The sequence below is a fragment of the Lepidochelys olivacea genome (genome assembly GCF_965140295.1).
Source record: "Lepidochelys olivacea isolate rLepOli2 genome assembly, chromosome: 24".
Lineage (NCBI taxonomy): Eukaryota > Metazoa > Chordata > Testudines > Cheloniidae > Lepidochelys > Lepidochelys olivacea.
In genome coordinates, this window is record NC_140434.1 from 920,300 (window position 1) to 947,479 (window position 27,180).

The 27,180-nt window shown below is 65.1% G+C and overlaps 1 protein-coding gene and 1 long non-coding RNA gene across 7 annotated transcripts; one reads left to right on the forward strand and one right to left on the reverse strand.

Annotated features, from left to right (window-relative positions):
* SHC1 (SHC adaptor protein 1) lies at window positions 1-26,894 on the forward strand. Of its 6 annotated transcripts, XM_084613708.1 has the most exons (14): window positions 51-137; window positions 6,714-6,778; window positions 14,497-14,658; window positions 19,310-19,380; window positions 20,153-20,216; window positions 21,138-21,257; window positions 21,665-21,718; window positions 22,082-22,133; window positions 22,449-22,575; window positions 22,820-22,991; window positions 23,382-23,442; window positions 23,914-24,078; window positions 24,240-24,502; window positions 24,992-26,894. In XM_084613708.1, the coding sequence occupies exons 2-14, from the start codon at window positions 6,767-6,769 to the stop codon at window positions 25,118-25,120; spliced, it is 1,452 nt and encodes a 483-aa protein (XP_084469834.1). In that variant the 5' UTR covers window positions 51-137; window positions 6,714-6,766; the 3' UTR covers window positions 25,121-26,894. The 6 variants fall into 6 exon arrangements, with proteins under 6 accessions (XP_084469835.1, XP_084469834.1, XP_084469838.1 ...); XM_084613709.1 differs by lacking the exon at window positions 6,714-6,778 and having other exon boundaries at window positions 1-137; XM_084613712.1 differs by lacking the exons at window positions 51-137; window positions 6,714-6,778 and adding an exon at window positions 10,787-10,806.
* On the reverse strand, window positions 9,304-12,283 carry LOC311512502. The gene is made up of 2 exons (XR_014709469.1): window positions 11,494-12,283; window positions 9,304-9,818 (listed from the first exon to the last, which is right to left on the reverse strand). It is a non-coding gene; the product is annotated as an uncharacterized lncRNA (long non-coding RNA).
* Window positions 26,895-27,180: the final 286 nt, after the last annotated feature.

Here is a 27,180-nt window from a genome sequence, read left to right on the forward strand (position 1 = left end):
CGTGACGGGGCCCGCTGAGGCCGAGCCGGGGCCGGCGGGGCCGGAAGTGAGTGGCCGAGGGAGGGTCCGGGCAGAAGTTTGTGCTGGAGCCGCGGCCGCCGGCAGCCGAGCGAGCCCGGAGGATCCATGGTGCCCCGGTGAGACCCGCCCCGGGCCCGATCCCCCCCCCGCTCCGGGCCCCCCGCCCCGGGCCCGATCCCCCCCCCGCTCCGGGCCCCCCGTCCCGGGCCCGATCCCCCCCCCGCTCCGGGCCCCCCGCCCCGGGCCCGATCCCCCCCCCGCTCCGGGCCCCCCGTCCCGGGCCCGATCCCCCCCCCGCTCCGGGCCCCCCGTCCCGGGCCCGATCCCCCCCCGCTCCGGGCCCCCCCCCCCATCCCGCCCCGGGCCCGATCCCCCCCCCGCTCCGGGCCCCCCGCCCCCCCCCCGCTCCGGGCCCGATCCCCCCCCCCGCTCCGGGCCCCCCGCCCCCATCCCGCCCCGGGCCCGATCCCCCCCCGCTCCGGGCCCCCCGCCCTCATCCCGCCCCGGCCCGATCCCCCCCCGCTCCGGGCCCGATCCCCTCCGTCCCGATCCCCCCTCGCCCTCATCCCGCCCCGGGCCCGATCCCCCCTCGCCCTCATCCCGCCCCGGGCCCGATCCCCCCTCGCCCTCATCTCGCCCCGGGCCCGATCCTCCCCACAACGATCCTGTCCCGGATCCCCCAGACTTGATCCCGGCCCGGGCCCCCCGCCCCCATCCCGCCCCGGATTCCCCAGACCTGATCCCGCTCCGGGCCCGATCCCCCCCATGCCGCCCCGGGCCCGATCCCTCCCGCCACGATCCTGTCCTGGATCCCCCAGACCTGATCCCGCCCCGGGCCCGATCCCCTCCGCCCCCCCCCGCCCCCATCCCGCCCCGGGCCCGATCCCCTCCGCCCCCCCCGCCCCCATCCCGCCCCGGGCCCGATCCCCTCCGCCCCCTCCCGCCCCCATCCCGCCCCGGGCCCGATCCCCTCCGCCCCCGCCGCCCCGGGCCCGATCCCTCCCTCCCCCGGGCCCGATCTCCTCCGCTCCCCCCCCACGATCCCGTCCCGGATCCCTCCCACCCCGGGCCCGATCCCCCCATCATGATCCCAACCCGGATCCGCCAGACCTGATCCCTTCTGCCGCCCAGCCCACCAATCCTGCCCTGGGTCCGATCCCCTTTTTGCCCTGCCCCTGCCCCACTTCCTATGGTGCCCCCTGCTTTACAGGGTCTCAGCTCCCTACTGCCTCTCCACAGCTCCCCCTTTGCCCGCTGGTCTCTATGGGTTCAGGCTCCCCGGGTGTAACAAACCCCCTTGCTCTGGTGCCCCCCAGGAACCTGCCTGCGTCTCCCCAGCTCGTGCTCCTCCTCTCATGGACTGGCCCCAAGCTCCCCTTCCCCGCAGCCTCCCCGGTGCACCCTGCTTCCCCCCCTTGGCAGCCCCCTCGCTCACTCGCTCTTGGTCCCCCCCAGTCGCCCTCTCTGCCTGTTCTCCATCACCCCCGCGGCCCGTGTAGATGGTTCCAGCCATGGACCGGTTACTGTCACTGCACCTGCTCTGGGTCTGTGGTGGCCTTTCGCTCCTTGCTGGACAGTTAAAGTCTCGGGGTCCGTGAGACGTCCCTGTGGGGCACCCTGAGCGGGGCGGTTATCTGCCAGTGGCTGGGAGCCTCTGGGTGCTTGTACTTTCCCCTGTGTGTCACGGAGCAGATGGTGAGTAAGCGAGGGCCACTGGCAGGGTGAGATGGGGCCAGGCTCCCAGTGCCTCAGACCTGGGCTGGTTGGGTCCCAGCGTGACACCCGTAGCCACCTCGCTTTCAGCCTCCATCCCTGCAGGGTGACTGCCAGGGCAGCCCCGCTCTGCTCCGTGAACAGGAGGTGTGAGAACAGGCCAGCACTGGCTGCTCTCCGGTGAGTGAGGAGCCTGATGTCAATGCTCTTGTCAGTGGTAACCGGGTTCCACTTGGGACGGGGTGTGGGAGCAAGTCGCTCCTTTTCCCATGTGGGTTGCGCAGGGCAGCATTGCTCTCAAGTCCCAGCCTGGGTGCAGTGGAGCCAAGGGACGGAAAGCTGTGACTAGCTGTGTCTGTGCCTCGTGTGGCTTTCTTTGGCTCCCCCCACCAGACGCCCCCTTTCCACAGGAAGCGGGTGCTCAGGGCCCCGCTTGGTGTTTACATCCCTGGTAACCTTTGTCCAGCTGTGATTTCACCTTCCTCCCCCGGCTGGAAACATTCCTGGTGTTTCTTCATTTCCTGTTGCTTCCCGGCAGCCTCTCCTCATCCCAGCCTGCAAGGAGTCTGCCTCTCCCTGCTTGTGCTGGCAGACTGAGTAGCTCTGGTTTGCTCTCGGGGGGCGAAGGGTAACGTGTCCGAACGGTAAATCCCTCGGCTCAACGCCTGGCTCTGGGGCGAGCAGACCCATCACACGCTCAGCTGCAGAGCTTTGACTGAGTTTGGGAGCTGTTTGGGAAGGTCTCAGCAGTGGCTCGGGCCGGTGCGTGGCCCTGGGAACTGGGCACTGGTGCTTTGTAAAGTCGCGCACTGCTGGTAGCTGTGCCAGGCGGATCACTCTGGTCTCTGCACTGTGCTAGCTTGAGCCCGCTCCTTGTACAGAGTTGGCCAATGGTAGTGTGAGCAGAGGACGCGTGCTTGAGAGCCTGTGATCCCAAAGGGGCTCCAAGGGGTTGCCCAAGCAGGGGCTGTGTGTTCTAACGTGGCAGGGGGCAGGGCAGGGGGGATTTAAGTGTCTGACCATGGGGAGCTTGCAGCTGCTGACCCTGTGGGCGTGGCAGCTGTGCGGAATGCTCACCCGTCAGCGAGACCTTGGAATGTTTGTCTCCTGTGGAGGGTTTTGGAGTCACGTCTGGCCTGCTGTTGATCAGGCTTCATCGCCTTTGGCACAGTCTGGCTCATCTGTTGCCCAGGGCCCTACAAGCACTAGGACCTTATGCACCAAAAGAAGGATCGACCCCTCCTGCTGTGTTAGACGCTGTTGTAAACAAAAGGCGTAGACTCTGTGCAGGGACGTGTACTGGGCTGTCGCTTGTTGGGTGTATATTTCACAGGCTGGACTCTTCACCTTGAGAGGCAACTGGGCTGGTGCTATTGAGGCCAGTGCAGAAATGCCAAGTTCAGGCTGCAAGTGCAGCGTTCTTTCATCACCGAGCCCAGCCGTGTTGCATAAATGCAGCCTGGGTTCTCACCCAGCCTGTGAATTTCCTGCCTCTTGTGGTTTGCTGTCAGAATGTGAGCGTTGTTTAAACTTTGGGTTTTGTAGCTGATGTTGGTAAATTACAGTGTGCGGTGGGGAGAGCGGGTGAGTAGGATTAGTCACTGGTTCTGTTGCTAGGGACTTGGATTAACACCTAAATTGCTGCCTTTGTGTCCCAGCCTCACAGAGCCTCCCCTCTGGATGTATTTTAAGAACCTCCCCGAGGTCTTGGCATCAGAAGCTGCAGTGAGCAGGAATACTCCAAAAGCCCAACGGTCCCTCATGCTTCCCCTCCCATCTCTGCTCCCCCTCCAGTACACAACAGCCTCCAACCTGAGCCCGGGCATGGATCTGTGCTGTGCTCTGTCCCGGCTTGGGATCCCCCTGGTTGCTGCTGCGTGGGTAGCTTGGAGCGTGCCCTGGAGTGACAGGGGGTGAGCATCACTTTAAGGGCACCGGGTCTGCTGGCAAAGCTGCTGAGGTTTTGCTGCCTTGCCCGTGTTGTGCCTGGCGGCTCTGCCACGTGATTTATTGCTGGCTGCCCAGACCCTAATGACTGCGAGTGGCAGCCAGTGCTGGCCTGTACTCACGTTTATTTATGTCTGAACTCTTCCCCTGTGGGCCAGGGAAATAATCTGGGCCTCTCTAGTCCCAGGGCCCTCCCTGAGTGAAGCTCCTGGGAAACAGCCACTAGTTGAGCCTGCTGCTGGTGTGACTCCCCTGCCCTCGCCGCACTGCATGGCAGCTGCCCAGCCAACCTGCGTGCCAGGTGCTGCTTTGTTCAGACCCAGCTCCCACCCTGTGGGCTGCCAAATGATGTGCGCAGAAATGCTGAGTCAGGAAACAGCTGATCGGAAATGAGATTTAGGCTGCAGAGAAGCCTCCTGTGTTGTGTATCTTCATGGCCCCAGCAGGCTGAATGCTCTGGCGGAACCAGGTGGGCCCAGCTGTGGCTCATAGCTTGGTAGAACAGATGTGGGCCTTGGACTCCAGGGCATATCTTGCTCCATTTCCGGGGTGCTAATCCTCTGGCTCACAGGGAAGATGTGAGTGGGAAGGGGTAGCCCTGCCCTGCGAAGAGTGGGGCTTTGGTTCACTTGGGCCAGCCAGAGCCTGGATCCAGCCCTGGATGGGAAAAGCCCTTTCGCTGTCTCTGCCATTATGAGCAGAAGAAAGGGACTGAAATAACCCCGAGGACGCAGGCTTTGAAAGCGGATTTCTCCTGCCTTGTAGGAGGCGCTCGACTTTCCAGGTGTCCGAAATGGTTTGGCATTGTGTGTGCCCAGGGCTGCATGCTGGGGGTTGCCCCAGTGTCCGTACCATGGTGGGTGCTCAGTAGACGCAGCCCATGCCCCAAAGAGCTTCCCGTCTAGGAGGCCAAGGGGAGAGACCACTCCAGCCTCTGGCCAAAGTGCTGCTGGGCGCCTGTCCCGCGTCTGGGAATGGGCTCAGCGCAGCTCTGGGGGGCCAGACGTGGTGTTTGTGGGGGAGGGGGGGCAGCGCAGACTGATTGGGGTTTACCCTCAGCTGCCTTTAGCTCCTGCACCCCTGGGGAAGGAGGGGTGCGTGTGGGGGGGTATTCCTGTGTGAAGGGGCCTTTGGCTGGGCTGGTCGGAGAGCCCCTGGGGGCTACCAGGGCATCGCCTCGTTCCAGCACCTCTGGGGTGTCTCGAGGGCTCCTGGGCTCCCCAGATGGGGCCTCTCCCAGGCTCCCATGTCCCACCCTGGCAGTGGCTGTGTTGCCTTCTCCCCTCCCTCTGGGGTGTGTTTCCCTGTGTGTCCTTTAACTGGGTCCTGGGGTGCCCTGGAGCGGAGCTGAGCGCCCCCCAGCCCCGCCGAAGGCTCAGCTAGCTATGAACTTCTCACACTGGCTCATGCTAAATGAGCTGTTACCCTCGGACCCGGGGTCAAAGGGCAAGTGACGTCTCCTCCTGGCTGGCCTGTCCTGGGCTCTGTGATGTCCCCAGGGTCTGCGCAGAGGAGCTGGAGGGGTGTCCCTCACTTGGCCCGTCTCAAGGGAGCAAGGGGCCATCTCTGCTGCAGACGGGCCCCTAGGAAGGACCCAGATAGATAGTTGTGGCTGTGCTCAGTGGGGCCCAGGCGCCCACCCCAGGGCCGGGCTGCCCAGGCAGCTGCATGTCTCCGGGCCCAGGTGCGACCAGAAAGTAGATTGGGTTTGTTTCCCTGCTGTGCTTGGAGGGCAGTTTCCTGTCCAAAGGGAGGATGGGCGGTCGAGCCAGGATCCGATGCAGTGAGCTGTAGCTCACAAAAGCTTATGCTCAAATAAATTTGTTAGTCTCTAAGATGCCACAAGTCCTCCTTTTCTTCTTGGAGCTGAGTGGGACATTTCTGGGCCATAGAAGGAGCCGTGCCCACTGCCCTGGCCATGTTCTCCCTGGGCCTGGAACCTCCTCCCCTTCCATGCCCTGTGCTGGTCTCTGCCTGCCAAGCTCACTGGGTGCAGCTGTGGGCAGGAGTCAGGCGCTGGCTGGGCTGCGAGTGCTGCTCCCCCAGGCGGAGGAGTGGCTGGGCCCACAGGGGTGGTTCCTCGGGAGGTGAGCGCACAGTCCCCACCCGCGGGCTCTGTATGCTGCTGTGGGCCCCGCCAAGGGGCGCACGAACCCAGAAAAGCTGCAGTGTCCTGGGGAGTTCCAGCAGCAGCCTGGGCGGCTCACTCACCTTGGCACTTGGGGAGACCCCATGGTGCGTGGGCTATGAGGGGGCCGAGACTAGGTGCAGCCCTGGGTGTTTGCTGGGACCCAGCCACAGGCCCCCACTTCTTTGCTCCTTCCCGGCTGGAGGTGCTGGTGAAGGCTCCTGGCTCTCCCTGGCTGTGGGGGCAAGAGCCCAGCCTCTCTCTGTGGGGTGCTTCAGTCTGGCCCATGGCAGCAGCATCACAGAAGGTTCTGTCTGGAGGTGGGCAACCCCCGGGCCCGGTTGCTTTGGTCTGTTCCACTAGAATATGGGCTTCCAACGTCGTCTCAGTGGCTCATTGGGTTTGCTGCTCCTCTAAGGGAGATTCCCATGGGCTGGCTGGATGTATGTGTGGCAAGCAGCGTCCCCAGGCGTCCCTTCATGTCCCCACCGCACCCCAGCTGCTCCAGGCCCCGGCATCTCCTGGCAGATGGAGCCAGGCTCACCTTGGCTGAGACCCCAAACTTCCCACACTTGTCTGCTACGCCTCCTCCGGGGAAGCGGGTGCCAGGCAGCCTCCCAAGCAAGCAGGGATCCAAACGAGGAGCCAGTGCCAGGGGTTCCCCTGTGTGATCTCCAGCAGCCAGACACCATCTCTTCCCTGGCTCGTAGTGACCTCCTGGGGCAGGCCTGGCTTGGACGGAGCCAAGCAGCAAGTCAGTGGGGAAAGAGGCTGCCCCAATGGTGGGGCTGGCTCCAAGAGACATGGCGAGTGATTCACTTCGTCCGGTCAGTGCTGAGTGCACGGCAGCCTCCTTGGGGGCTGGGCCAGGCCGGCTAACTCCCTGTTTGTCACTGAACCGCAGGTTGGACTCCACGAAGAGGGGCTTTGCAGCTCTGCTCCCTGTGTGCGGCGCAGATGGAGTACGTGGTAAGGCCAGCGGTTCTCGGGGACTGTGGTGGTGGGTAGGCGGCTTTGGTGATGGACCAGACTTTCTTTCTCTCACTCGGACCTGCTGGTCCCCGCTGGCCTCTCCTGCGTCTTCTTACTGGGCTCTGGTGTGTTTCTCACTGAGTAGCTGTGCCCAACCATGGGGTCATGACCCCAAAGGGGGCCATGAATGTGACTCCTGGGGGTCCCACAATTTTCTGTCCCCCTTGGTGATGAAGAGCCATTCCTGGACACACGGCTCCTGCTGTTGCAGAGAGTTGCAGGGAGCCTGGGTGTGAGAGAGGGAGAGAGAGCTGGCGTGCGCGTGAGATCTGGGAGATGGGACACAGATGCTTTCACCCCATGGGATCGGGTAGCGGTGTCACCGGTGCCTCTGCTGTGTCACTTGGGGAAGGACCTGCCGCTGGCCGAACGTCTGCCTGCCTTCCTGCACGTCTCCCTTCTCTGGTGTGTTTCCTGAGCCGCACGCCCTGCCCGCAGGGAGCACGTCCGCAGCCTGTCGTGTGGCTGCACATCGGGATCGCAGTCTGCCGGGGGCTCTGGCCTGTCCAAGAGACCTTGTGTCAGCTCTGGGCGAGAACAAACAGCTTGCCCACAAGTAGCCATGTCTCCTGGCTGCAGGAGGGAGCAGGTGGGCATGTCAGCCAAGGAAGCATGAATTGGTGCGGCGTCTCCTGAACTCGCACAGACTCTCTCTGTCCGGCTCTGTGCATCATTGTGTGTGCACGGCTCCACGTGGGTTTCCTCCCAAGCTGCTCGCCTGCTCCAAAGCTCTGTCTCAGCTCCCGGGCTTGTATTTCCTAGGAGGGCGTCGGGTGCTGGACCCTGTGGCAGAGGCCCAGGCAGAGCCACTGTGTGCGGCCGCCCCAGAGAAGGAGTTGGGAGGCATCCAGCACGGACCCGAGGGCCCCCGGCCCTTGACCTCTGCTCCTCAGAGCATCCAGCAGGGCTGGAGGAGTCTCCCGGTGTCTCTCAGACTGCTCGCTGGCTGTGGGGGGAGGGCTCTCTGCAGGGCTTGTTTTCCCCACCAGCTCTCCAGAAATGGGATCCAGCACGCTCAGCCCTGGGATGGAGCAGCTGCTTTGGAAGGGGCTGGATTCTGTTGGAGTCCGACAGCCAGAGAGCACGTACTGTGCCCAGCCGCTGGGCTGCAGTCTTCTCTCTTCTGGGCCCCTGCCTCACAATGCCTGGCTGAGGCCGCGCTGCATGGGCCCTGCTGTCTGGCCTTTGCCAGGAGCGCGGCAGGGTGGCTGGAAAGCACAGGCCTTGGTCTCCAGTGAGCCCACAGAGCCTGGGGGCCGGCTTCTCTCCTGGCCCCATGCTACCGCCTGGGAACTCTGGGCAGGCTGTATGTGCCTGGCGGGGAGGGCTCTCTCTGTGCACGGGCGGCTGAAGAAGAGTTAGGCCTCACCTGGCCGCAGTTGTTGACAGGCTGGGTCAGCCCATGTGTCTCTCTAGCCCGGGCTCCTGGCCCACCTGCTTTCCCGGTCTCAAGGGATCTGGGCAGGGATCAGGGTCTGGCTCTCCAAGGGCCCTTGCTCCCCGTCCCCCAGGCCTTGTCCCTGCATCATCCCAGGGCTGGGAGAGAGCAGCTCTGCCTCCACCTCCCTGCAGCATCCAGGGCTCCCCCGTGGGGCGCTGAGTTAACTTCCTCTTAGCCATGGGCTCCCTGCCCTCTCCAGCTCCCCCACCCGCGGCTGTGGTGCTGCAGTTAAACCTCGCTAATGGCTCCGCCGCACACTGGCTGCAGACTCTCCCTTTCTGGCATGGGCTAGCCCGGGCTACTTCCCACACCTGCCTGCAGCCGGTCCTGGCACGAGGGCCTTGCTCCTGGGGCCGCTGGTCCAGACGCAACCAGGGGTGTGTTTTAACCTGGTTTCCCAGCGTATGACTGGGAGTTGTTTACCCCGCTGTCCGTTGGGGGCTGTGCTGGGGGGAGCCGCGCACACTTCCTTGTGTTGGGGCAGATCTTGGTGAAGCCCCAGCTTGACTGCTTGTCTCTGCTGAGGTGCTTGCTCACGTAAACGGGACTCTGGAGACCAAGGAGCATCCATGCTCGCCAGGAGTGGCTCCGCCTGGCCCACGTCACATGTGAAGTGAGTTGTCCAGTCCTATTCAAGTCCCACTTTGTTCTTCTTGCTAAATCTCTGCAGTTTGGATCAGGTCCATGTAACCCGTGCTCCGTGTCTGGGAAACCAAGGACTATTTAGCAGGGGGACCGTGGGGCAGCAGTGAGGGGCACCAGCAGAGTTGTGCAGGGGAGCCCAGGGCTGGGCTAGCAGGGGCTGCATGTCGGGATTGAGGGGCAAAAGCAGAGCTGGGGGAGTCTGGCTGGGATAGGAGGGGGCTGTGGGTCGGGACTGAGGGGCACCGGCAGAGCTGGGGGAGCCCAGGGCTGGGATAACAGGGGCTGTGGTTCAGGATTGAGGGGTGTCACGGAGATTGGGGAAGTCAGGGCCCTGCACCCCCACTTCCTGCGATTCACCGTGACTCTCAGCCAGCCAGTAGAACAAAAGGTTTATTAGAGACGACAGGAACACAGTCCAGACCAGAGCTTGTAGATATGTGCCCTCAGGGGCTTTACGCTGACTCCAGAACCTTCTCCTGTACATCTCGGGAGTCAGCCCAAACATCTTCCTGCTGGCCACTCGCAGGCCTGTGTGCTGGAGCGGTGGTGTCCAGGAGGAACCCCTACTGTGCCAGCCCTTCTCCCGGTCACCACCTCTCTCCCAGGGTCGAGCTGCAGACTCCTCCTCCCTGAGACTGCTCACCGCAGTGCCCAAGGGGACCCCTTTATTGCAACAGTCCTTCTTGCTGGTCACACACTCCCAAAAGTTAAGCGTAGCTCCTCCGGCCCCCGAAACCGCTCCTCTCCGACTCTTCAGCACGCCTTGTCCCTGTCAATCCCTCTTCGTTGTTCATGGGTGCAGTAGATCCCACCTCTGTCACCAGTTGTCACTGAGATTGGGGAAGTTAGGGCCCTGCACCCCCACTTCCTGCAATTCACTGTGACTCTCAGCTAGCCAGTAGAACAGAAGGTTTATTAGAGACGACGGGAACACAGTCCAGACCAGAGTTTGCAGACATAAACAGGACCCCTTAGTCAGGCCCTTCTGGGGGTTAGAGAGCTTAGACCCCAGCTCTGGGGCTCTCTCCTCTTCCCCAGCCCACTCCAACAACGGAAACTCCCTCCAGCCGGCTCACCCGGCCTCCCCCCAGCTCCTCCTCCAGCCTTTGTCCAGCTTCGCAGGCAGAAGGTGTTACCTGGCCCCAGCCACCCTCCCGGCTCAGGTTACAGGCTCAGGTATCGTCCCAGCCAGTGAAGTCACCCCCTGCTATCTCATCACCGATGCAGAAAGTCCCAGTAAACTCCCCTGCCACATTCCTAGGACAATCCGCCCCACTCAGTCCCCACTGTGTCACAAGGGGCACCAGCAGAGCTGAGGGGGGGGAGCCCAGGGCTGGGATAATGGGCTGCGGGTCGGGATTGAGGGGCACCAGCCGAGCTAGGGGGAGCCCAGGGCTGGGCTAGCAGGGGCTGCGGGTCAGGACTGGGGGAACCTGCAGATCAGGAGTGAGTTCGTGGAGCTCAGGGTTTGGATCAGTTGCATAGAGCCCCGCACCAAGCCCTCGCTGCCCATGCCTGTTCCCCCACCCCTGTGCTCCGGGGCTCTGCCCGGTCTGGGAGTGAAGGAGTTAAGGCAAAGCCCTGAGCCGCTCCCTTTGCCCCTCACTCCCTACTCCCATGGGCAGCTGCTTCCTGTGTGTGACTCCAGCCAGCTTTTATCCTGGCCCCTGTGCTGTCCTCGGAAGCTGCTCCAGAGACGTGGGGCGGGCAATGAACAGACCCTTGGCTCCAGGAGGAGTGGAAAAGGCGCAGAGCAGGGAGGTTCAGGCGGGGGCTGCTCTGCCCCCTTCCTGCTGCTGCTGGGGCTAGTCTGCACCGGGCACCTGATGCCACCGGCAGAGTACGGCTCCAGCCCCCCCTGCCCCCTTGTGATAGGCAGGTAGGGCACTGTGCTTTGGTGCTCGGTGACCTTCGACCCCATTTCCATTGGCTGGCTGTTTGCCCCTTCCAGCAGAGGGCAGTGCACAGCTGCCTGGCCTCCGGGGGGCGCAAGCCCCTCCATTGCCTGCCAAGAGCATGCAGCCGGGCTCGGCTGTGGGGTAGAACACGCAGGGCTCGGCTCAGGGAAATCCCGGGTAGGTGGGTCGCTGCTTCCTGCATGCCTTTCAAGTGGCTGTGCAGCACTGCTGGGCCCCAGGCAGAGTGAGCTCTGCTCTCGCACGGACTGTGCAGGGACCCCTGGAATGGTCATTCCCTGGTGCGAGAGGCTGTGGTGAGCGCTGGTGAATGGTGCTGGGAGGGGTGTGTGCACGGGGGTCTCCCGGGGGTGGGGCGCAGAGTGCACGGGGATCTCGTGGGGGCGCAGAGTGCACGGGGATCTCCCGGGGGTGGGGTGGGGGCGCAGAGTGCACGGGGATCTCCCGGGGGTGGGGGTGGGGCGCAGAGTGCACGGGGGTCTCCCGGGGGTGGGGGTGCACGGGGATCTCCCGGGGGTGGGGTGGGGGTGCAGAGTGCATGGGGATCTCCCAGGGGTGGGGTGGGGGTGCACGGGGGTCTCCCGGGGGTGGGGGTGGGGCGCAGAGTGCACAGGGATCTCCCAGGGGTGGGGGTGCATGGGGGGTCTCACCGCTGCGCCCAAGGACTCTTGTCTGTGGTGCTGGTGGCTCCCAGAGGCCGGCTGAGCCTCCCTGCTGTGGTTAGCAGCAGCACTTTGGCGACGCGGGAGGCTATTTCCAGCCTTGGCCAGATTTCCATTTCCCTTGCTGCTCGTGGCTGCCTGCCAGGGCTCGCACCGCGGCTGGGAAGCGCTGACACCTGTATGGGGGACGTGGCCATGGCAAGTGGCCGGTGCTGCTCCGAGGTCTGGAGCCGGTGCTCCCCTGCGATGTGTCTGGCTGGGGGAATGTCGTTTACTCATGCTTAGCCTTTGGGGCTGGCCACACCCAGGAATATCCGTCCTGCCCTGCGGGGCTCAGCTCTGGCCTCAGCCTCCATTCAGAGCCAGAGCAGTCGTAAGGGGACCCGCCAGTGAAATCTCATGGAGTTGGGTCCAGTGGTGGAGCCAGGGCCTTTCGTTTGCTAGGAGTCCACCCCTTGTGTTTCCAGCCCTTCTGGCTGTAGAGCAGCCAAAGGGATTTGCGTGGAACCGAGGTAGAGCTGTTGTCCTGAGTCTGCAGAGAGCCTGAAACAATAGCTCTGAGCGGTGTGGCCTGAGGTGGGTGTTAACTCTGAACACTAGTGAGGACTGCCCACCAGCCCAAACTTCCCTCGCCCGGGCCCGCTGGACTAGAGAGCTGTATTCTGCAGACGCGGTTCTGTGGCCCAGTGGGGAGCTGGCAATTTGCAAGTAGCCCTGGGGGCTGTTGCTGATTGTATCCTTCTCGCTCTTCAGTTAGTACAAACTCTGACCCGAGCCTGCCCCAGAGGCCTCGGGCCTCAGCCCAGTGCTGCCGTGTCCAGAGCTGGCTGCAGCAGCATGTGTGGGCGGGGGGGTGCTGCTCCCCGCGGCTTGGGCCTAGCTGAAAGTGACATGCAAAGGGCGTGAGAACGTGGGTCTCACGTGCCCCGGCTGCTGCCCCCCAGCACCCGCAGTGCTGGAGCAAGCTTGGTGCTCAGAGTGACTGGCAGGTTTGGGAAGGGCAGGGACGGCTGCTGCGGGTGACAGGCGCTGCAGAGGAGAAGGCTCTCTCCACCCACAGCGGGGAGGGGCGGAGCGTCTGGCACAGCATGGAAAGGGGAGTTTGGAGTCGGGTGCCACGGGGCCCTGCTTTACCTGTCCTGCCGGGGCTGGAGAGCTGGCACCCAGCGGGTGTTGGGCCGGATGGGAGAAGGGGGTGAGCATGGAGAGCCGTGGTGCCCCTGCCCGGCACACAGGCCCACGTGTCCCTGCAGAGAGAGGGCACCCCCGGTCTGTGCTCCCCCCTGGCTCCGCCCCACGCCTGTGACCTTGATTTTCTGCTCTAGATACTCCCTGCGACCACACCCCTTCGGGAGGGAGCCAGCGAGTGAGGGCCCCCCCCTCCCCCCTGCTGTGGGCAGAGGCTGTGAGTCAGCACTGCCCTTCCGATTGGCAGCAGCCCCCTCTCCTCTCCCGGGAGCCGCAGTCACTTAGAGCCAGCTCCATGCAGGAAGCAGCAGCTCCTCCCCAGCTCCCGGCAGCTGGGGAATCTCCGCCTGCACCTCTGGCTGCGGCCGGCTGAACGCACCAGCTTCCTGCGCCCTGCCCGGCTGGAGCTGGAGCACCCAGCCCTGCTCAGTCTCTGCCCAGCTCCCTGCTCCTCTCAGTCGCTCTGGGGCCCCAGGCCCTGGCTGGACACGTGCAGCAGCCGCATCTCGCCTTGCCCACGGGACCCCCGCCAAGCCTGCGTGGCTGCCCACTGCCTTTGAGAGGGGAGCATCCCTGGCCCCAGCACGTGGGCCAAGGCACCCACGCCCACGGAGGGGGCCTCGTCGGCTCCAGGCTGGTGCCCAGAGTGCAGCCGGGCTGGGCTGGAACACGCTCTGTGGCTGCCTTGTCTCCGGACTTTAAATATTCATGCCTTTGATTTCCTGCTAGCTGGAGACAGCAGGAGCTGGGCTGGAGGCAGGGGTTGGCGCAGCAGGCCAGGGAGTGCTGGCAGGCTGGCAGGGCTGGGGGCACTGGACTGGACAGTGGTCTCTGGGCAGCACGGCTTGAGGATATCCTGACAGGTGGAGGAGCAGCAGCCCTGGGCTCAGCTTGTGGCTCCGACTGCCTCGCCCACTGGGCCCCGTCGGGTGCAGCCAGCGGCCTCGCCTGCTTCCTCTCTGCAGCTGAGCTGGAATCGTGCAGGGGGCAGGGGTTGCTCTCCAGCCGGCTGCACCAGCGTGTCCCTCCCTGTCCTGCCCTTGCCACGCTGCTTGTTATTGACTGGCTGTAACGAGGTGGGATCCGTCTGCCGCTGCCTGGGGAGCGCTGGTGCAGGGGGCTGTGTGTTGCGGGGAGATGAGCTTTGACTGTGACCAGACGCTGCTGCTCCCTCCTGCCTGCTCCCAGTGACGCTCACCCGGCGTCCCTTTGGCCGGGGGCTCGGGGCCGGCTCTCCCAGTGGTCACGCTGCGCTGGCGGGGGGCTGGCGTGGGAGCTGGTCTAGCTGCATGTTTCTGGAGTCCCTGCTCCACAGGGTGCTGGCTGCCCTAGGCTCTTGGTCTCTTCAGGGGCAGGCCGTAAGGGCCAGGCCAGCCACCCTGCTCCAGAGCCAGATTGGCCTGCCTGAGCCCCTCCAGTATGGATCTGCTGCAGAAGAGTAAATACAGCCACCTCCGGAACGAGTCGGTCTCCTCCCTGGAGGAGGCAGTGGCTGGCGCAGGGTCCCTGGGGTCCCCAGTGGAGTCCCTCGTGCCCAGTTCCCTGTCGTCCTCCTCCCTCAGCCCCATGCTGCCCATCGGGGAGCTTTCGTCGGAGTCCGAGGACAGCCCCACCACCCTGTGCTCCTTCTTCCCCAAAATGGCCAACCTGAAGCTCTCCTACCCCGCCAACTTGCTCGGCCTGCGGGGCTTCTCGGCTGTCAGCATGAAGGAGGCGGGGAGCCTTGGGGAGCCGGGTGCGGCGCTGGCTGCGGTGGACGCCCCCAGCCCCGATTCAGCGGGGCCTGTCGCTGTCTGTCCTCAGGATATGAACAAGCTGAGCTGCGGGAAGAAGACGCGGGTGGAAGGCGGCCAGCTGGGGGGCGACGAATGGACCCGCCACGGCAGCTTCGTCAATAAGCCCACCCGCGGCTGGCTGCACCCCGACGACAAGGTCATGGGCCCCGGCGTCTCCTACCTCGTCAGGGTGAGTGCAGCGGGCGCCCCGGCGTGGCGAGGAGGGAGCAGGGGGCGGACAGGGAGGGGCGGTGACCACACCTGCACTGGGCTGTAGGGACCCAACTGCCTAAGCAGCTGTCCCAGCCCCCCAGCAGGGGACGTTGCTCCACACCCCTGGCTGCCCCAGCAGAGAGGCCCCTGGGCAGGGCAGTGCGTGGGGAGCTCGCCCTGCCAATCTGGCCCAGGTGGCACTTTCCCCTTTGGGCACTGCCCTCCAGGGGAAATGCGGTTCCCGGAAGGCCAGGATTGGATCTGGGTGGGGCCCATGCCTGTCGGCTCCCTGTTGGGGGCAGGATGGGGCTCGGGGGAGACAACGGGAGGGCCAGGCAGGGCAGTGTCTCTGAACCCTCTGCCCAGGGCGCTTTCATTGCCTGCATGGAGGGGGCGGCCCGCGAGTCCCCGGCCCTGAGTGGCTCTGCAGTGCCGCTGCTCTGGGAGGAAGGGACCTGCGTGTCCATTGCCACAGCGCTTCACCTGAGGTCTCCAAACCCCGGCCTGCCAGGGGCCCCTCCTCTGCGGGCGGGAGGGGAGCTGCTCTGGACATAGCTGCTTCCTTTGTGTGCCCAGTGAGATTTCTTCTCCTTTCGTGCACCTCAGCCAGGCTGGCTGCCCCCCCCCCAACTCCAGGGGCACACTAAGGGCTCCAAGGCCCTGGGCCGGCGGCTGCTGCACCCCTGCGAGTGGAGCGGTTTGGCAGGCAGGGTGGGGGCAGCTGGGGTCAGGGTGCCTCCCAAGTCCGCCAGGCAGATGCCCACTCAGGCGGGCGCTGTAGGAGGCACAGGAAGCCCGAGGCAGCCGCTCCATGGGGAAGTGTTGCCACACTCCCTCACTTGCATTGGCGCTGGCCTCTTGCTTGGCCCTCGGGTGCTGGGCCAGGAGCCTTCCTCCTCCCTGTGACCCAGCACAGCTTGCCAGAGCCCGCTCCCAGCGGGGGTCCCTCCCGCGCTGCCCGGCACCCCCGTCGCTCCACGCAGGGACCCCTGCCCTCAGTCTGACGGGCTTCTTCGGAGCTGCCTGTGGAGACTGCAGCTTCCAGCGTGTTTTGCTGCCTGGCCATGCTGGGATCAAAGCCTCTGGGCTGCGCCATCCGCTGGACCGCCCTTGGCCCCATGTGCCTGGGCACGGGTGTAACTGGGCATGCCCAGCCATACCTACACAACCAGGAGTCCGGTGGCACCTTAAAGCCACTCACAGATTGATTTGGGCATCAGCTTCCGTGGGTCAAAACCCCACTTCTTCAGATGCATGGAGAGAACATTACAGATCCAGGCATAACTATATTGGCACACGAAGAGAAGGGAGCTACCTCACAAGTGGGGAACCAGTGCTGACCGGGGCTGGTTCAGTCAGGGTGGATGTGTCCACTCCCAGTAACTGATGAGGTGTCAATACGCGACATCTGGAACCAGTCCGTGGGCACCGCTTAAAGCCTGCATGGGGCCCTGGAGACAGACCCCAGGATGTGCTGGCCAGCCTCCCACACTGGCACCATGGCTCTGGTGCCATGCGGCAGAGGGCGGCACCGAGCCAGACTCGCTGGCCACTCCAGTGCATTGCTTAGAGCACAGTATCCCAGCTCTCCGCTCCAAGAGACGCCCTCAGCCTTGGTGCTGGGGCGCTCCTGGCTGTCTCCCCCCAGGTGGTGTAGCTGGAGCCTGCCTGCAATGTTAGCTCAGCCTGCAGAGCCCCATGCGTGGTGGGGCAGCGCCAGGCACTTCCCCCTGCGTACCAGCTGGGCTGGCCCTTTCCTCTTTGCCTCATGCTTTTCAGCTTGGCTGCCAGCTCTGGTCCCTGCTGCTGAGAGCCACCTCGGGGGCTGGGGCTTGACGGGGTGAGGCTGGGGCAGGGCGCAGGACCAGGGAAGGGGACTCAGCTTCCTACACCCAGCTCTGCCGGGCAGCCCCCTCCTGCCGGGCAGCTCACTGCTCTCCCCCCAGCTCTGCTGACAGCTCACAGCCTGGGTGTGTCTTGAGTGGGTGCAACGCATTTGGGGCAGGACGTGCACATGGAGCACCAGGCGGAGACCAGACAACTCATTTCACTTGTGACCTGAGCCAGGATTAAACAGCCCCGTTTCTAGCCTGCAGGGGCTTGCAGGGGGCCCTGCTCAGAGTCCCTTGCTGGGGGCCTCCCTTCAGAGCCCTACGCCCCCATCCCCGCAGCATAGGAAGAGATAGGGAAGGCTGAATTTAGCTCTTCGGAGACTCCCCCCGCAGCATCAAGGCCACACCTGGGGGGCACTAAATAGAGAAGCTCTGTTCTTGGTAGGCAGAAGTTAGAGTTACCGTGTCTGGCATGAGTGCCTAGCCCAGCTGGGGGCAGGGAGCAAACGACCCCAGGGCCAGTGTCTACCCAGCTGGCATCAGCCAAGAGAGGCAGGGCTCAGGGCTCTGCCAAGCCAAGGGGGCACTAGCGGGCTCCCGAAACCATCCTGGGAATGGGGCTTTTGAATTGTGCCCTTTTCATCATCTAACGGGTGTGCAGGGTGTCACGGAGTGTGGGGGAGTCCAGGCCCTGCACCCCTCTTCCTGGGATTCACTGAGACTCTCAGCCAGCCAGTAAAACAGAAGGTTTATTGGACACCAGGAACACAGTCCAAAACAGAGCTTGTGGGTACACCCAGGACCCCTCAGTCAAGTCCTTCTGGGGGAGCAGGGAGCTTAGACCCCAGCCCTGGGGTTCCCTGCGTTCCTCCACCCAGCCCCAAACTGAAAACTAAACCCCCCCAGCAGGTTCCCTCCTGCAGCCTCCGTCCACATTCCTGGGCAGAGGTGTTACCTCCCCCTCCCCCTCCTGGCTCAGGTGACAGGCTCTCAGGTCTCCCATCCCCAGGGCACATTCCCAGGTCAACACTCCCCCCTCCCTGCTGCGTCACATCCTCACACAGGGCTCCTCCTGAGGGTCCAGGGGGGCTGGGTCATGGGAGCAGAGAGGGTGGGTTACTGACCCCTGCAGGGGATGGTGGGTTCCTCCTACTAACTCCCTGTGATGCTGGGGCCTGGGCGTGTGCAGTGGCTGAGCTGGCCGGGTGCTGGGCGTGTGCAGTGGCTGAGCTGGCCGGGGGCTGGGTGTGTGCAGTGGCTGAGCTGGCCGGGTGCTGGGTGTGTGCAGTGGCTGAGCTGGCTGGGGCCGGGGGCTGGGCGTGTGCAGTGGCCGAGCTGGCTGGGGCCGGGGGCTGGGTGTGTGCAGTGGCCGAGCTGGCTGGGGCCGGGGGCTGGGCGTGTGCAATGGCTGAGCTGCCCTGGGGCCGGGGGCTGGGCGTGTGCAGTGGCTGAGCTGGCCGGGGGCTGGGCGTGTGCAGTGGCTGAGCTGGCCAGGGGCTGGGTGTGCAGTGGCTGAGCTGGCCGGGGGCTGGGCGTGTGCAGTGGCTGAGCTGGCCAGGGGCTGGGTGTGCAGTGGCTGAGCTGCCCTGGGGCCGGGTGCTGGGCATGTGCAGTGGCTGAGCTGGCCGGGGGCTGGGCGTGTGCAGTGGCTGAGCTGGCCAGGGGCTGGGTGTGCAGTGGTTGAGCTGCCCTGGGGCCGGGGGCTGGGCGTGTGCAGTGGCTGAGCTGGCCGGGGGCTGGGCGTGTGCAGTGGCTGAGCTGGCCGGGGGCTGGGCGTGTGCAGTGGCTGAGCTGGCCGGGGGCTGGGCGTGTGCAGTGGCTGAGCTGGCCAGGGGCTGGGTGTGCAGTGGCTGAGCTGCCCTGGGGCCGGGTGCTGGGCGTGTGCAGTGGCTGAGCTGGCCGGGGGCTGGGCGTGTGCAGTGGCTGAGCTGGCCAGGGGCTGGGCGTGCAGTGGCTGAGCTGGCCGGTGGCTGAGCTGGCCGGGGGCTGGGCGTGTGCAGTGGCTGAGCTGGCCAGGGTCTGGGTGTGCAGTGGCTGAGCTGCCCTGGGGCCGGGTGCTGGGCGTGTGCAGTGGCTGAGCTGGCCGGGGGCTGGGCGTGTGCAGTGGCTGAGCTGGCCGGGGGCTGGGCGTGTGCAGTGGCTGAGCTGGCCGGGGGCTGGGTGTGTGCAGTGGCTGAGCTGGCTGGGGCCGGGGGCTGGGCGTGTGCAGTGGCTGAGCTGGCTGGGGCTGGGGGCTGGGCGTGTGCACTGGCTGAGCTGACTGGGGGCTGGGCGTGTGCAGTGGCTGAGCTGCCCTGGGGCCAGTGCTGGGGTCTGTGTGAGGAAATCCCCCAAGGGGCACCTGGAGGGCGTTGGCATCTCAGGGATGGTGCCCCAGAGCCAGGCACCAACCCAGACCCTCCCCTAGAGAAGCACAGGGAGGGTTCTTTCACGCTGTAATATTTCTGCTCCCCACCTCCCCATGCGAGCCCACGGGGGGTCGTGGGGAGCCGAGCACGGCCTTCGGTGAGGCCAGCCAGTGCCCAAACACAGCCCCTCCCCTGTTCCACCCCTGCAGCTCACCCTGTGGTGCGTGGGAGCTGGGGTGTCTGGAGCTGTGGGGCTGGGGGAGGCCTTGTGGAATGGCCCTGCACCCTGAGTGCTGAGCCGGTGCAGGGGAGCAGCCTGCCAGCATTGCAGCCCTGGGGCTGGCGGGAGAGGCCGGGCTGTGCCATCCCAGCGGGCGTGGAGGTTATTGGGCTGACCCCATCCTGCTGTCTGATGCTCTCTCTCTCTCTCTCTCTCTCACACACGCAGTACATGGGCTGCGTGGAAGTTCTCCAGTCCATGCGGGCGCTGGATTTCAACACCAGGACGCAGGTCACCAGGTGAGCCCCAGGCTGCCCTGCCTCCTGTGAGCCCCGCAGGCACAATAGCTGGCTGTGGGCAGAGAGGCCTCACGCCAGGAGGTGCACCCGCATGTACCCCCTTCACTGATGCCCATGGGCCTGGAGGGGGGGTTCTGACCCAGTGCCCTGCGGGTGAGCTGAACTTGGTGAAGCAGGACGGGAGCCCGTCAGGCAGCCAGGCCACTCTGGGCCCAGAGCAAGTCCCATGGTGCCCCCCACCAGTGCTGCTGGGTGGCAGCTGCCAAGGAGTGTGGTGGGGTCTGAACCGCAGCTGCATAGGCGGTGCCAGGGAGACCGGTGCCTCTGTCGATGGGCTTAGCGAAACCAGACACTCGCTCCAGCCTCTGCCAGGCCAAGGGGGCCCCGCCCGTGTCCCTCCCCCGGCTGGAGAGGATGGTTTGGGGACTCTCAGGATGGCAGGCCCTTCCCAGCCCTTCCCCCCTTTCTGCACTCAGCCCACAACCCTTGGCCCCTTTGCGCAAGGCTCGTGTGTATGAACGACTGCAGCCTCTTTGGGGGGCAGGGTCGATCCCCCTTGCAGAGCCGCTTCCAGGCCCTGGACTAGGGGCCCGTCTCCTTGTAGCTTCGCTCTCCCCAAGTGGGCTAAGACCTGTGCCTCCCCTCCCAGCACTCAGGGGTCTGTGTGTCACCGGTCCCTGGGGGAAGGGATACTGTGGGGGGCTCATCGGGGAAGTGGCTGGGGCCTGGCTGCTCCCTGGGGCTGCCCTGACTTTGCCCTGTGGTCCCGCAGGGAGGCGATCAGCCTGGTGTGCGAGGCGGTGCCCAGTGCCAAAGGAGCCGTCCGGAGGAGGAAGGTAAGGCCAGGCCGGGTAAAGGCAGCATGCTCTGGCGGTTGGAGGGGGGCCCAGAGTCTGGACAGCCCTGCCGCTGACTCCCGGGGGCCAGGGGTGGGGGCGAGGAGCGGACATGGCAGGACCACAGGGCAAAGGGGCAGGACTCTGACTCCTTCGCTTCCCACACGCTCGTGTTCTCACCCCAGCCCTGGCTCAGCTGGGTCAGAGCTGGGAATTTGACCCCGGGTTCTAGGAGCCAGGCAGTACTGGTGTCTGGCAGGAGGCTTTCGGTGGGTTGGGGGGAGCACTGGGAGCTGGGAAGCCCTTGTATTTGCAGTCGGGAGGCACATGCACACCCCCTCCCCATGGGTCTCTGGAGGGAGCCGTGCACACTCCTGCTCCCTCCCTCTTCTACTGGAGCAGGAGCCTCCAGCCCTCTCCTGGCTGCCCCTTGCCGTGGGTTGGCAGGTGTGGCTGGCCTGGGCTAGGCCCCCCGCTGTGGGGGCTGATCGATCCAGAGCGGCCCTGTCTGGCGCTAATGGAGGAGCGAGAGGCTCCAGCGCAGCCCTCCCCCCTCAGTCAGGGTGGGGGGGCCCTGCTGCTGCTGGTTAATGAGTGTGGGGCGGGCGGCGGGAGATTGAGGGCTGAGCCGGAGGGGGGCTGCTGCCTTTCCTGGAAGGTGAGGGGCAGTGGGGCCTGCACAGGGGCTGGGCTGCGCTGGAGCGGAGCTCTGCTCCCACCTGGCCCAGGGCCACGGCGTGCTCTGCTGTGGAGGGGCTCCCGGGTCGCTCCGTGCCAGGCCTGGGGTGGCTGGGGCGGTAGATGCGAAGTGTTGGAGGATTGGTGTGGCTGAGCCCCGGGCGCTCGGGGGCCCGACTGGGCAGTGAGGGGTGTTCTCCCCTCGGCCCCATCCCCCTAGCGGACGGTCCTTTGCTTCCGTAGCCCTGCGGCCGCTCGCTGAACTCCATCCTGGGCAAGAGCAACCTCAAGTTTGCCGGCATGCCCATCACCCTCACCATCTCCACCAGCAGCCTCAACCTCATGGCGTCCGACTGCAAACAGGTGAGACTCACCGGGCGAGGAGGGGGGCTCGGTGGGGCCACAGATTCCACTTCCTGTCTGCTATGGCTGGGGAGCAACAGGAGTGGGGCTCCCACCCCTGCCTACCCAGCCCCCATCTCTGCAGCTCCACTCCCCCTGTCTGCCCGGGGACACAGGCCAGGCCTGCCTCTCAGACCCCGTGTGCTGGGCCCCCACGGAGGGTCACTGGTTCGACCCAGGCCCATGATGCCACAATACAGGGCACCATGCAGGGCAGGTCCATGGCTGCCAGCTCCAGGGGCGGTGGGGGGGCCCGAAGGCCAGGCGGAGACCCCACGTCCCTGGGGGTGTCTCCCCCACACAGGTGTCCCTGGCTGGGCAGAGCAGCCGGGGGCTGTGTCTAACCAACAGCTCTCCCTTCCCCACAGATCATCGCCAACCATCACATGCAGTCCATCTCCTTCGCCTCCGGGGGGGACCCGGTGAGTGAGCCGCTGGGGACCTTTGCTCTGTGTCCAGGTTCTGCTGATGGCTGGGCTCCATCCCACCTCCGTCCAGGGCTCCTTCGGAGGGGCGGGGGAGCTCTCCCCCACTGCTGGCCCGCTCGCGGTGCCGTTCTGACCCAAGCCCCTGCATTTGGCCAGCACCCCCGTTACTGCCCCAGCAGGGGTGAGCCGCTCCAGCAGGGCCGGGCTGGTGCCCTGGTACGTCCCCCAGCCCTTCACCCTGGCCTCACGCCTGGGACTGCCATCGCTGTGCTGAACACTAGGCTGTGGGCGATGGGTGGGGTGGTGCCCCCAGCTCTGGGTGCCACTCCCACCTCACCCGCCGCGTCTCACCCACAGGAAACTGCCGAGTACGTCGCCTACGTTGCCAAAGACCCCGTCAATCAGAGAGGTGAGTGACTCCTGCCACCTCTTGGCTGGCTGGCACAGCCATTAACCCCACCGCTGCGGGACGCCTGCCTCGGCCCAGTGCTGCCCCCCAGCCAGCTGGGGCCACGAGAGCTGGGCTGGCGGCCCCCCCAGGCTGCGCTCGCAGAGACGCCCTGGCTGGCTCTAGGCCTGCAGCAGCAGTTGTTGCTTTGCTGGGGCCCTGCTGCCAGGGTGGGCCAGGGGTGGGTGTAATGGGAGCCTGGCAGTGCTCGGGGTGGGTGGGTGGGTGTGGGTGCAGGGTCCCTCCCTCTGAGCCCTGCTCTTGTTTCCTCTCCAGCCTGCCATATCCTGGAGTGCCCCGAGGGCCTGGCGCAGGATGTCATCAGCACCATTGGGCAGGCCTTCGAGCTGCGCTTCAAGCAGTACTTGAAAAACCCCCCAAAGCTCGTAACGCCCCATGACAGGTACGGGGGGACCCTCAGTGGGGTGCTGCAGGGTGTGAGGATCCCCTGGAGCTCCCTGGCCGGATGGCGGGGCTCTGGGTAGGACGCTCTGGCTGCCTGGGTCCAGTCCAGGGGCTGCTGGGCCTGAGACAAGGAACCCCAGTGCCCTTGGTGGGGCGCCAGGCGCTGAGCTGGCCGGGGGAGCGGAGGGCGCGTGGCAGAGCTGGGGCATGTTGCTGCTCACCCCGTGCTGCCCAACCCCTAGGATGGCCGGGTTCGACGGCTCGGCCTGGGACGAGGAGGAGGAAGAGCCATCGGACCACCAGTACTACAATGACTTCCCCGGCAAAGAGCCCCCCCTTGGGGGCGTGGTGGACATGCGGCTGCGTGAGGCTGCCAGTGCGATCCAGACGCCCAATCCCCTGGGGGCAACGCTGGTAAGCATCGCTTGCTTCCACCGGCTCGTCCCACTGCACCCCTTCCCAGGGCCGTGCCGGGTGGGTCCCTTGGGGCCAGCTTGGGGTGGGGGGAGCTACCATCCCCATGGTGTGGCCAGAAAGAGGGGAAGCAACTCAGGGCTGAGTGGGGGGCCTAGGGCCACCTGGCCGATGAGTCCCTCTTTCCTGCTCAGACCCCAGGGTGAAACCTAGCAAGGTACGTCCATGCACAGGGGGCATCTGCAGGCCAGTCTGCCCCCGAAGGGGCTGCCTGTTGCCAGTCGGTGCAGGATGGGTGGCACATGGTCAGACTGGAGGCCACTGGAGCTGGGCACTGTGGGCATGGGGAAGAGAAGGGAACAGTCTGAGCCTTGTCTCTTCCTCCTGCAGCCTGTGGGCCAGATGTCCAGCGCAGAGCACGAGCCCCGGAAGCAGCACCCTCCCGCCCAAGGTACCGGACCACGGGCAGCCGTGCCACAGGTTCCCTCACCCACCTGCTGGGGGCCTCATGGCCTGGCACGGCTCAGCGCCTTCCTGCCCCATGCGACGGGGCTGGCTCCGGCATTGCCTCCACGCTGCCCTCCGCAGTGGGACAGGCTAATCTCTGAGCATCACCCATAGTGCCAGGCCCAGTGCCCTGTGTGTGCCAGGGCAGGGAGCTTGAATACCCCAGGGCTTTCGTGTCCCTGGGTCCAGTTCTGCATCATCTTTGGGTTTGCCAGGATCACATGGAGCAAATCAAGGGCTCCCAGCAGAGTGCGGGGCTGGTCTCCTCCTGCCCCCTAGCTGGGGTCTCTGCTGCTGTCCCTGGGGTAACCCAAGGCCCAGCAGGGGGGGTGTTGGACCCTGTAGCTGAGGTTGGGGGGGAAGGTCTGGCTCTCGGGCTGGCAAGCCCTGCTAACTGCAGCTCCCCTCCCTGCAGGAAGGGATAAATACGCCCCCGGCACCGGCCCAGCCATTCGCACCGATCTGTTTGACGACCCATCCTATGTCAACGTGCAGAACCTGGACAGGTCGCGCCAGGCCTCTGCCACCAGCATCCCGGGCACGGCCAACGGCAGTGCCCAGCGAGACCTCTTCGACATGAGTGAGTGAGGGTTGGCCCGTCCTGCTGGCCCTCTGCACGAGCTCTGCATGGCTGCTGGGCTGAGGGGCCTAGCTTGCCTCTGTCCAACCGGCTAGAGCCTCAGGGCACGGCATGGGTGTGGGCTCCGTGTCCATCCAGCCCCTGCTTCTCTCCCCCCGCAGAGCCCTTTGAGGACGCCCTGCGCGTCCCGCCTGCGGTGCCGGTGGGGCTGCCGCCGGCCCAGCTCCTGGCCTCCATGGAGGAACAGCTGCGGCGGGAGCCCTGGTACCACGGGAAGATGAGCCGCAAGGAGGCAGAGAAGCTGCTGAAGGTGAACGGGGACTTCCTAGTGCGGGAGAGCACCACCACACCGGGCCAGTACGTGCTGACCGGGCTGCAGGGTGGGCAGCCCAAGCACCTGCTGCTGGTCGACCCCGAGGGAGTGGTGAGTCGGCCTTGGGGCCATGGTGCGTGGCTCCCTTCCCCAGTCCTACAGGCTTGGTGCTCAGGGGAAGAGCTAATCAGAGCTGGGAGCCCAGAGCAAAGCCAAGCCACTGCCCAGTGTTACCCTGCGGGTCTCCTGGGGTGCCAGCTGGGCACAGGGCCAGCACCCCATATTCCTGCCCCCCATGGGCTCCTGGGTTCTGTATGTGAGAACAATTGACAGGAGCCCTGCCCCGCTCCGGCCCTGGCTCCAGCTCAGCCCCGTGGGCCCTTAGCCACCCCCGCCCCGGAGGTGGGTACGGCCACCCCACCCTCCTGGAGGTGCCTCAGCTGGGTCCTGCAAGGGGGCATGTGTGGACCGGACGGGACACTGGCTCGTCTCTGCAGGGTTTGTGCTGCCATGTATCATTTGGTCACAAGAGGGCGCACATGCCTCCTGGCTCCACCCACTTATTGGCCATCCTCTGAGCCCGGTTTCTGGCCCCTGCAGGTGCGGACGAAGGATCATCGCTTCGAGAGCGTCAGTCACCTGATCAGCTACCACATGGACAATCACCTGCCCATCATCTCAGCGGGCAGCGAGCTGTGCCTGCAGCAGCCTGTGGAGAGGAGACTGTGAGGCACATGGGGGCCTCGGCAGAGCCCCCCGGGCCCTGCCCACCCTGGCCTTCTCATCCCCTGTCTGCCAGCAGGGCTCTTGGACTGTTTCAGCCACTGCTTCCCCAGGAGGCCCTGGGGCTCCCCGTCTCACCGCCAGGAGCTCAGACTCCCTGGGCTCACACCAGCCCCCCGGAGACAGAGCAGAGCTGGAGGCAGCCGGGGGAGCCAGGGCTGGGTATTGGGGCAGAGGGAGGGGGCCTGTTTCTGCATCCAGGGAGCTGCACCAGCCACGCCTCCGCTAGCACCAAACTCCAGCCCTGTGGGCGGCTGCGGGCACTGCTCCGAAGGCCGATCACAACCACGTGCGCTCCCCCTCGTCCCGTGTTCATCCCCCCCTCAGGCAGGGTGGGTGGGAGGGAGCCTGCCCTGACCTCTAAGTGCCTGCTGAGCCTCTGGGAGGAAGGTCACGGTTCAATCCTATTGGCTCAGAGGCCTGCCTGTCTGGAGGTTTCCAAGCGCTCCTGGTCCCCGCCCTCTCCTGAGAGGCAGCTCACCCCCAGCAGGGAAGGGCTGGATTTTCATCTGCCATTCCCCTGCAATCCCTAGGGGCCAATACCCATGGGTGGCACCACCTGTGTGACCCCTTTGGGAGAACCACCCCTACCCCGCTCCACAGAGCAGTACCAGGGCTCCTGCTGCACAGGGCAAGAACAAGGGAGATCTTCCCCAGAGGCCAGGAGTGGAGGGCCCCCTGCCCTCCCTGGGTGAACCTGGCGCTCTGCTCCGCGAAGCACAAGGCTGGGCCGGCCGCACACCGAATGTACCCGATCACTTTACGTATTAACTCTGTGCCTTGACCCTCCACAGGTCCCAGATACTTATGCAAAACAGTTGGCCCTGGGGCAGGCTGGGGCGAGCAGTCAGCCCACCTGGCTGCTGGGGGAGTGCTGGGAGCACAGCCCCTGTCTTCACGCAAGGCTCCACTGGCTCCCAGAGGCCACAGCCAGGCCTGTTCCCATCCCAGTGTCCTGCTGGCTGGAAGCAGGGCTCAGGTGGCTCCTTCTGCAGCAGGCTGCTCACTGTCCCACTCCTCGTCCTGGAAGGCAACTCCCAGCCTGTGTCCAGGGAGGGGCATGGATGGAAATTAGGTGGGGTAAATGGGGTTCTCCACAGGAAGGCAAGAGCCCCTTGGCTCCCCCGTCCTTTGGGGGGGCAGTGCTGTACATTATGCCCTGCTGCCCCTTGGGCAGGGTGTGACACAGCCAGTTCCCTGTACCCCAGCTTGGCCTAGGCCAACCACGCAGCCAAAGGAAGCACGTAGCACCCAGCAAGATGGCAGCCACAAGGGGGGAATCAGAACTCCCCACATCAGGGGACAAGTTGGGTGCTGAGGTCCCAGGGGAATGGACAAAACCGCTGGCCTGAGCTCTGCTGTTTCCCCAGCCAGTGCTAAGCAGCGTCCGCCAGGAGCAGCCTTCTGGGCTTCCCTGGCTCTGCTGCTGTAGCAGGTGAGCCCTCTCCCTGCAGGGCATGGAGCCTGCACACCCCTGGTCTGCATGGACCGTGGGGATCCCAGTGTTGCATGCACATTGTTATGCTCAGAAGCCAAAGTGTCACCCTCGCCCTCACGCCTCCTGCTCCCCCCTGGAGGAGTCAGCCTGGGCTCAGATGCGGGGAGGGTTTTGCTTTCTCCCCTCTCCCTTCTCTCTCCTTTATATGGGTTTGATTTGTTACCAGGTCTTGATTATACCAAAGGAATCGGATGGTTATTATTAAAGTTAGTATTTCTTTAATGCATGGCTGTGAGTGGCTCCTCGTCTGACGTGGCGGGAGGGGTACATGCAGGAAGGGGCATGCTGCGGCCCTGTCCAGCAGCTGCTCTTTATCCAGGGTACACAGGGCGTGTGCTTGGCTGAGGAGTCTCTGAGCCAGTGGGACCATGCTTTGCCCTTTGGGCCCCAGCAGCCCCTCTCCTTTGCTCTTAGACCCTGAGCTTTACAAGGGCCAGTAACTGCCCCTGCTCAGCCTCCCTTGCCTGAGATCTCCCCCCGCCCAGGTGCCTCCTGCCGCGGTTGGCGG

Bases quoted from the DNA above. Each gene is read 5' to 3' on its own strand.
- SHC1 (XM_084613707.1), top strand. From the start codon at position 14,113: ATGGATCTGCTGCAGAAGAGTAAATACAGCCACCTCCGGAACGAGTCG. The intron at 22,576-22,819 runs GTACGGGGGGAC...CCCAACCCCTAG, and splicing joins CTCGTAACGCCCCATGACAG to GATGGCCGGGTTCGACGGCT. The intron at 24,079-24,239 runs GTGAGTGAGGGT...CTCCCCCCGCAG, and splicing joins GCGAGACCTCTTCGACATGA to AGCCCTTTGAGGACGCCCTG.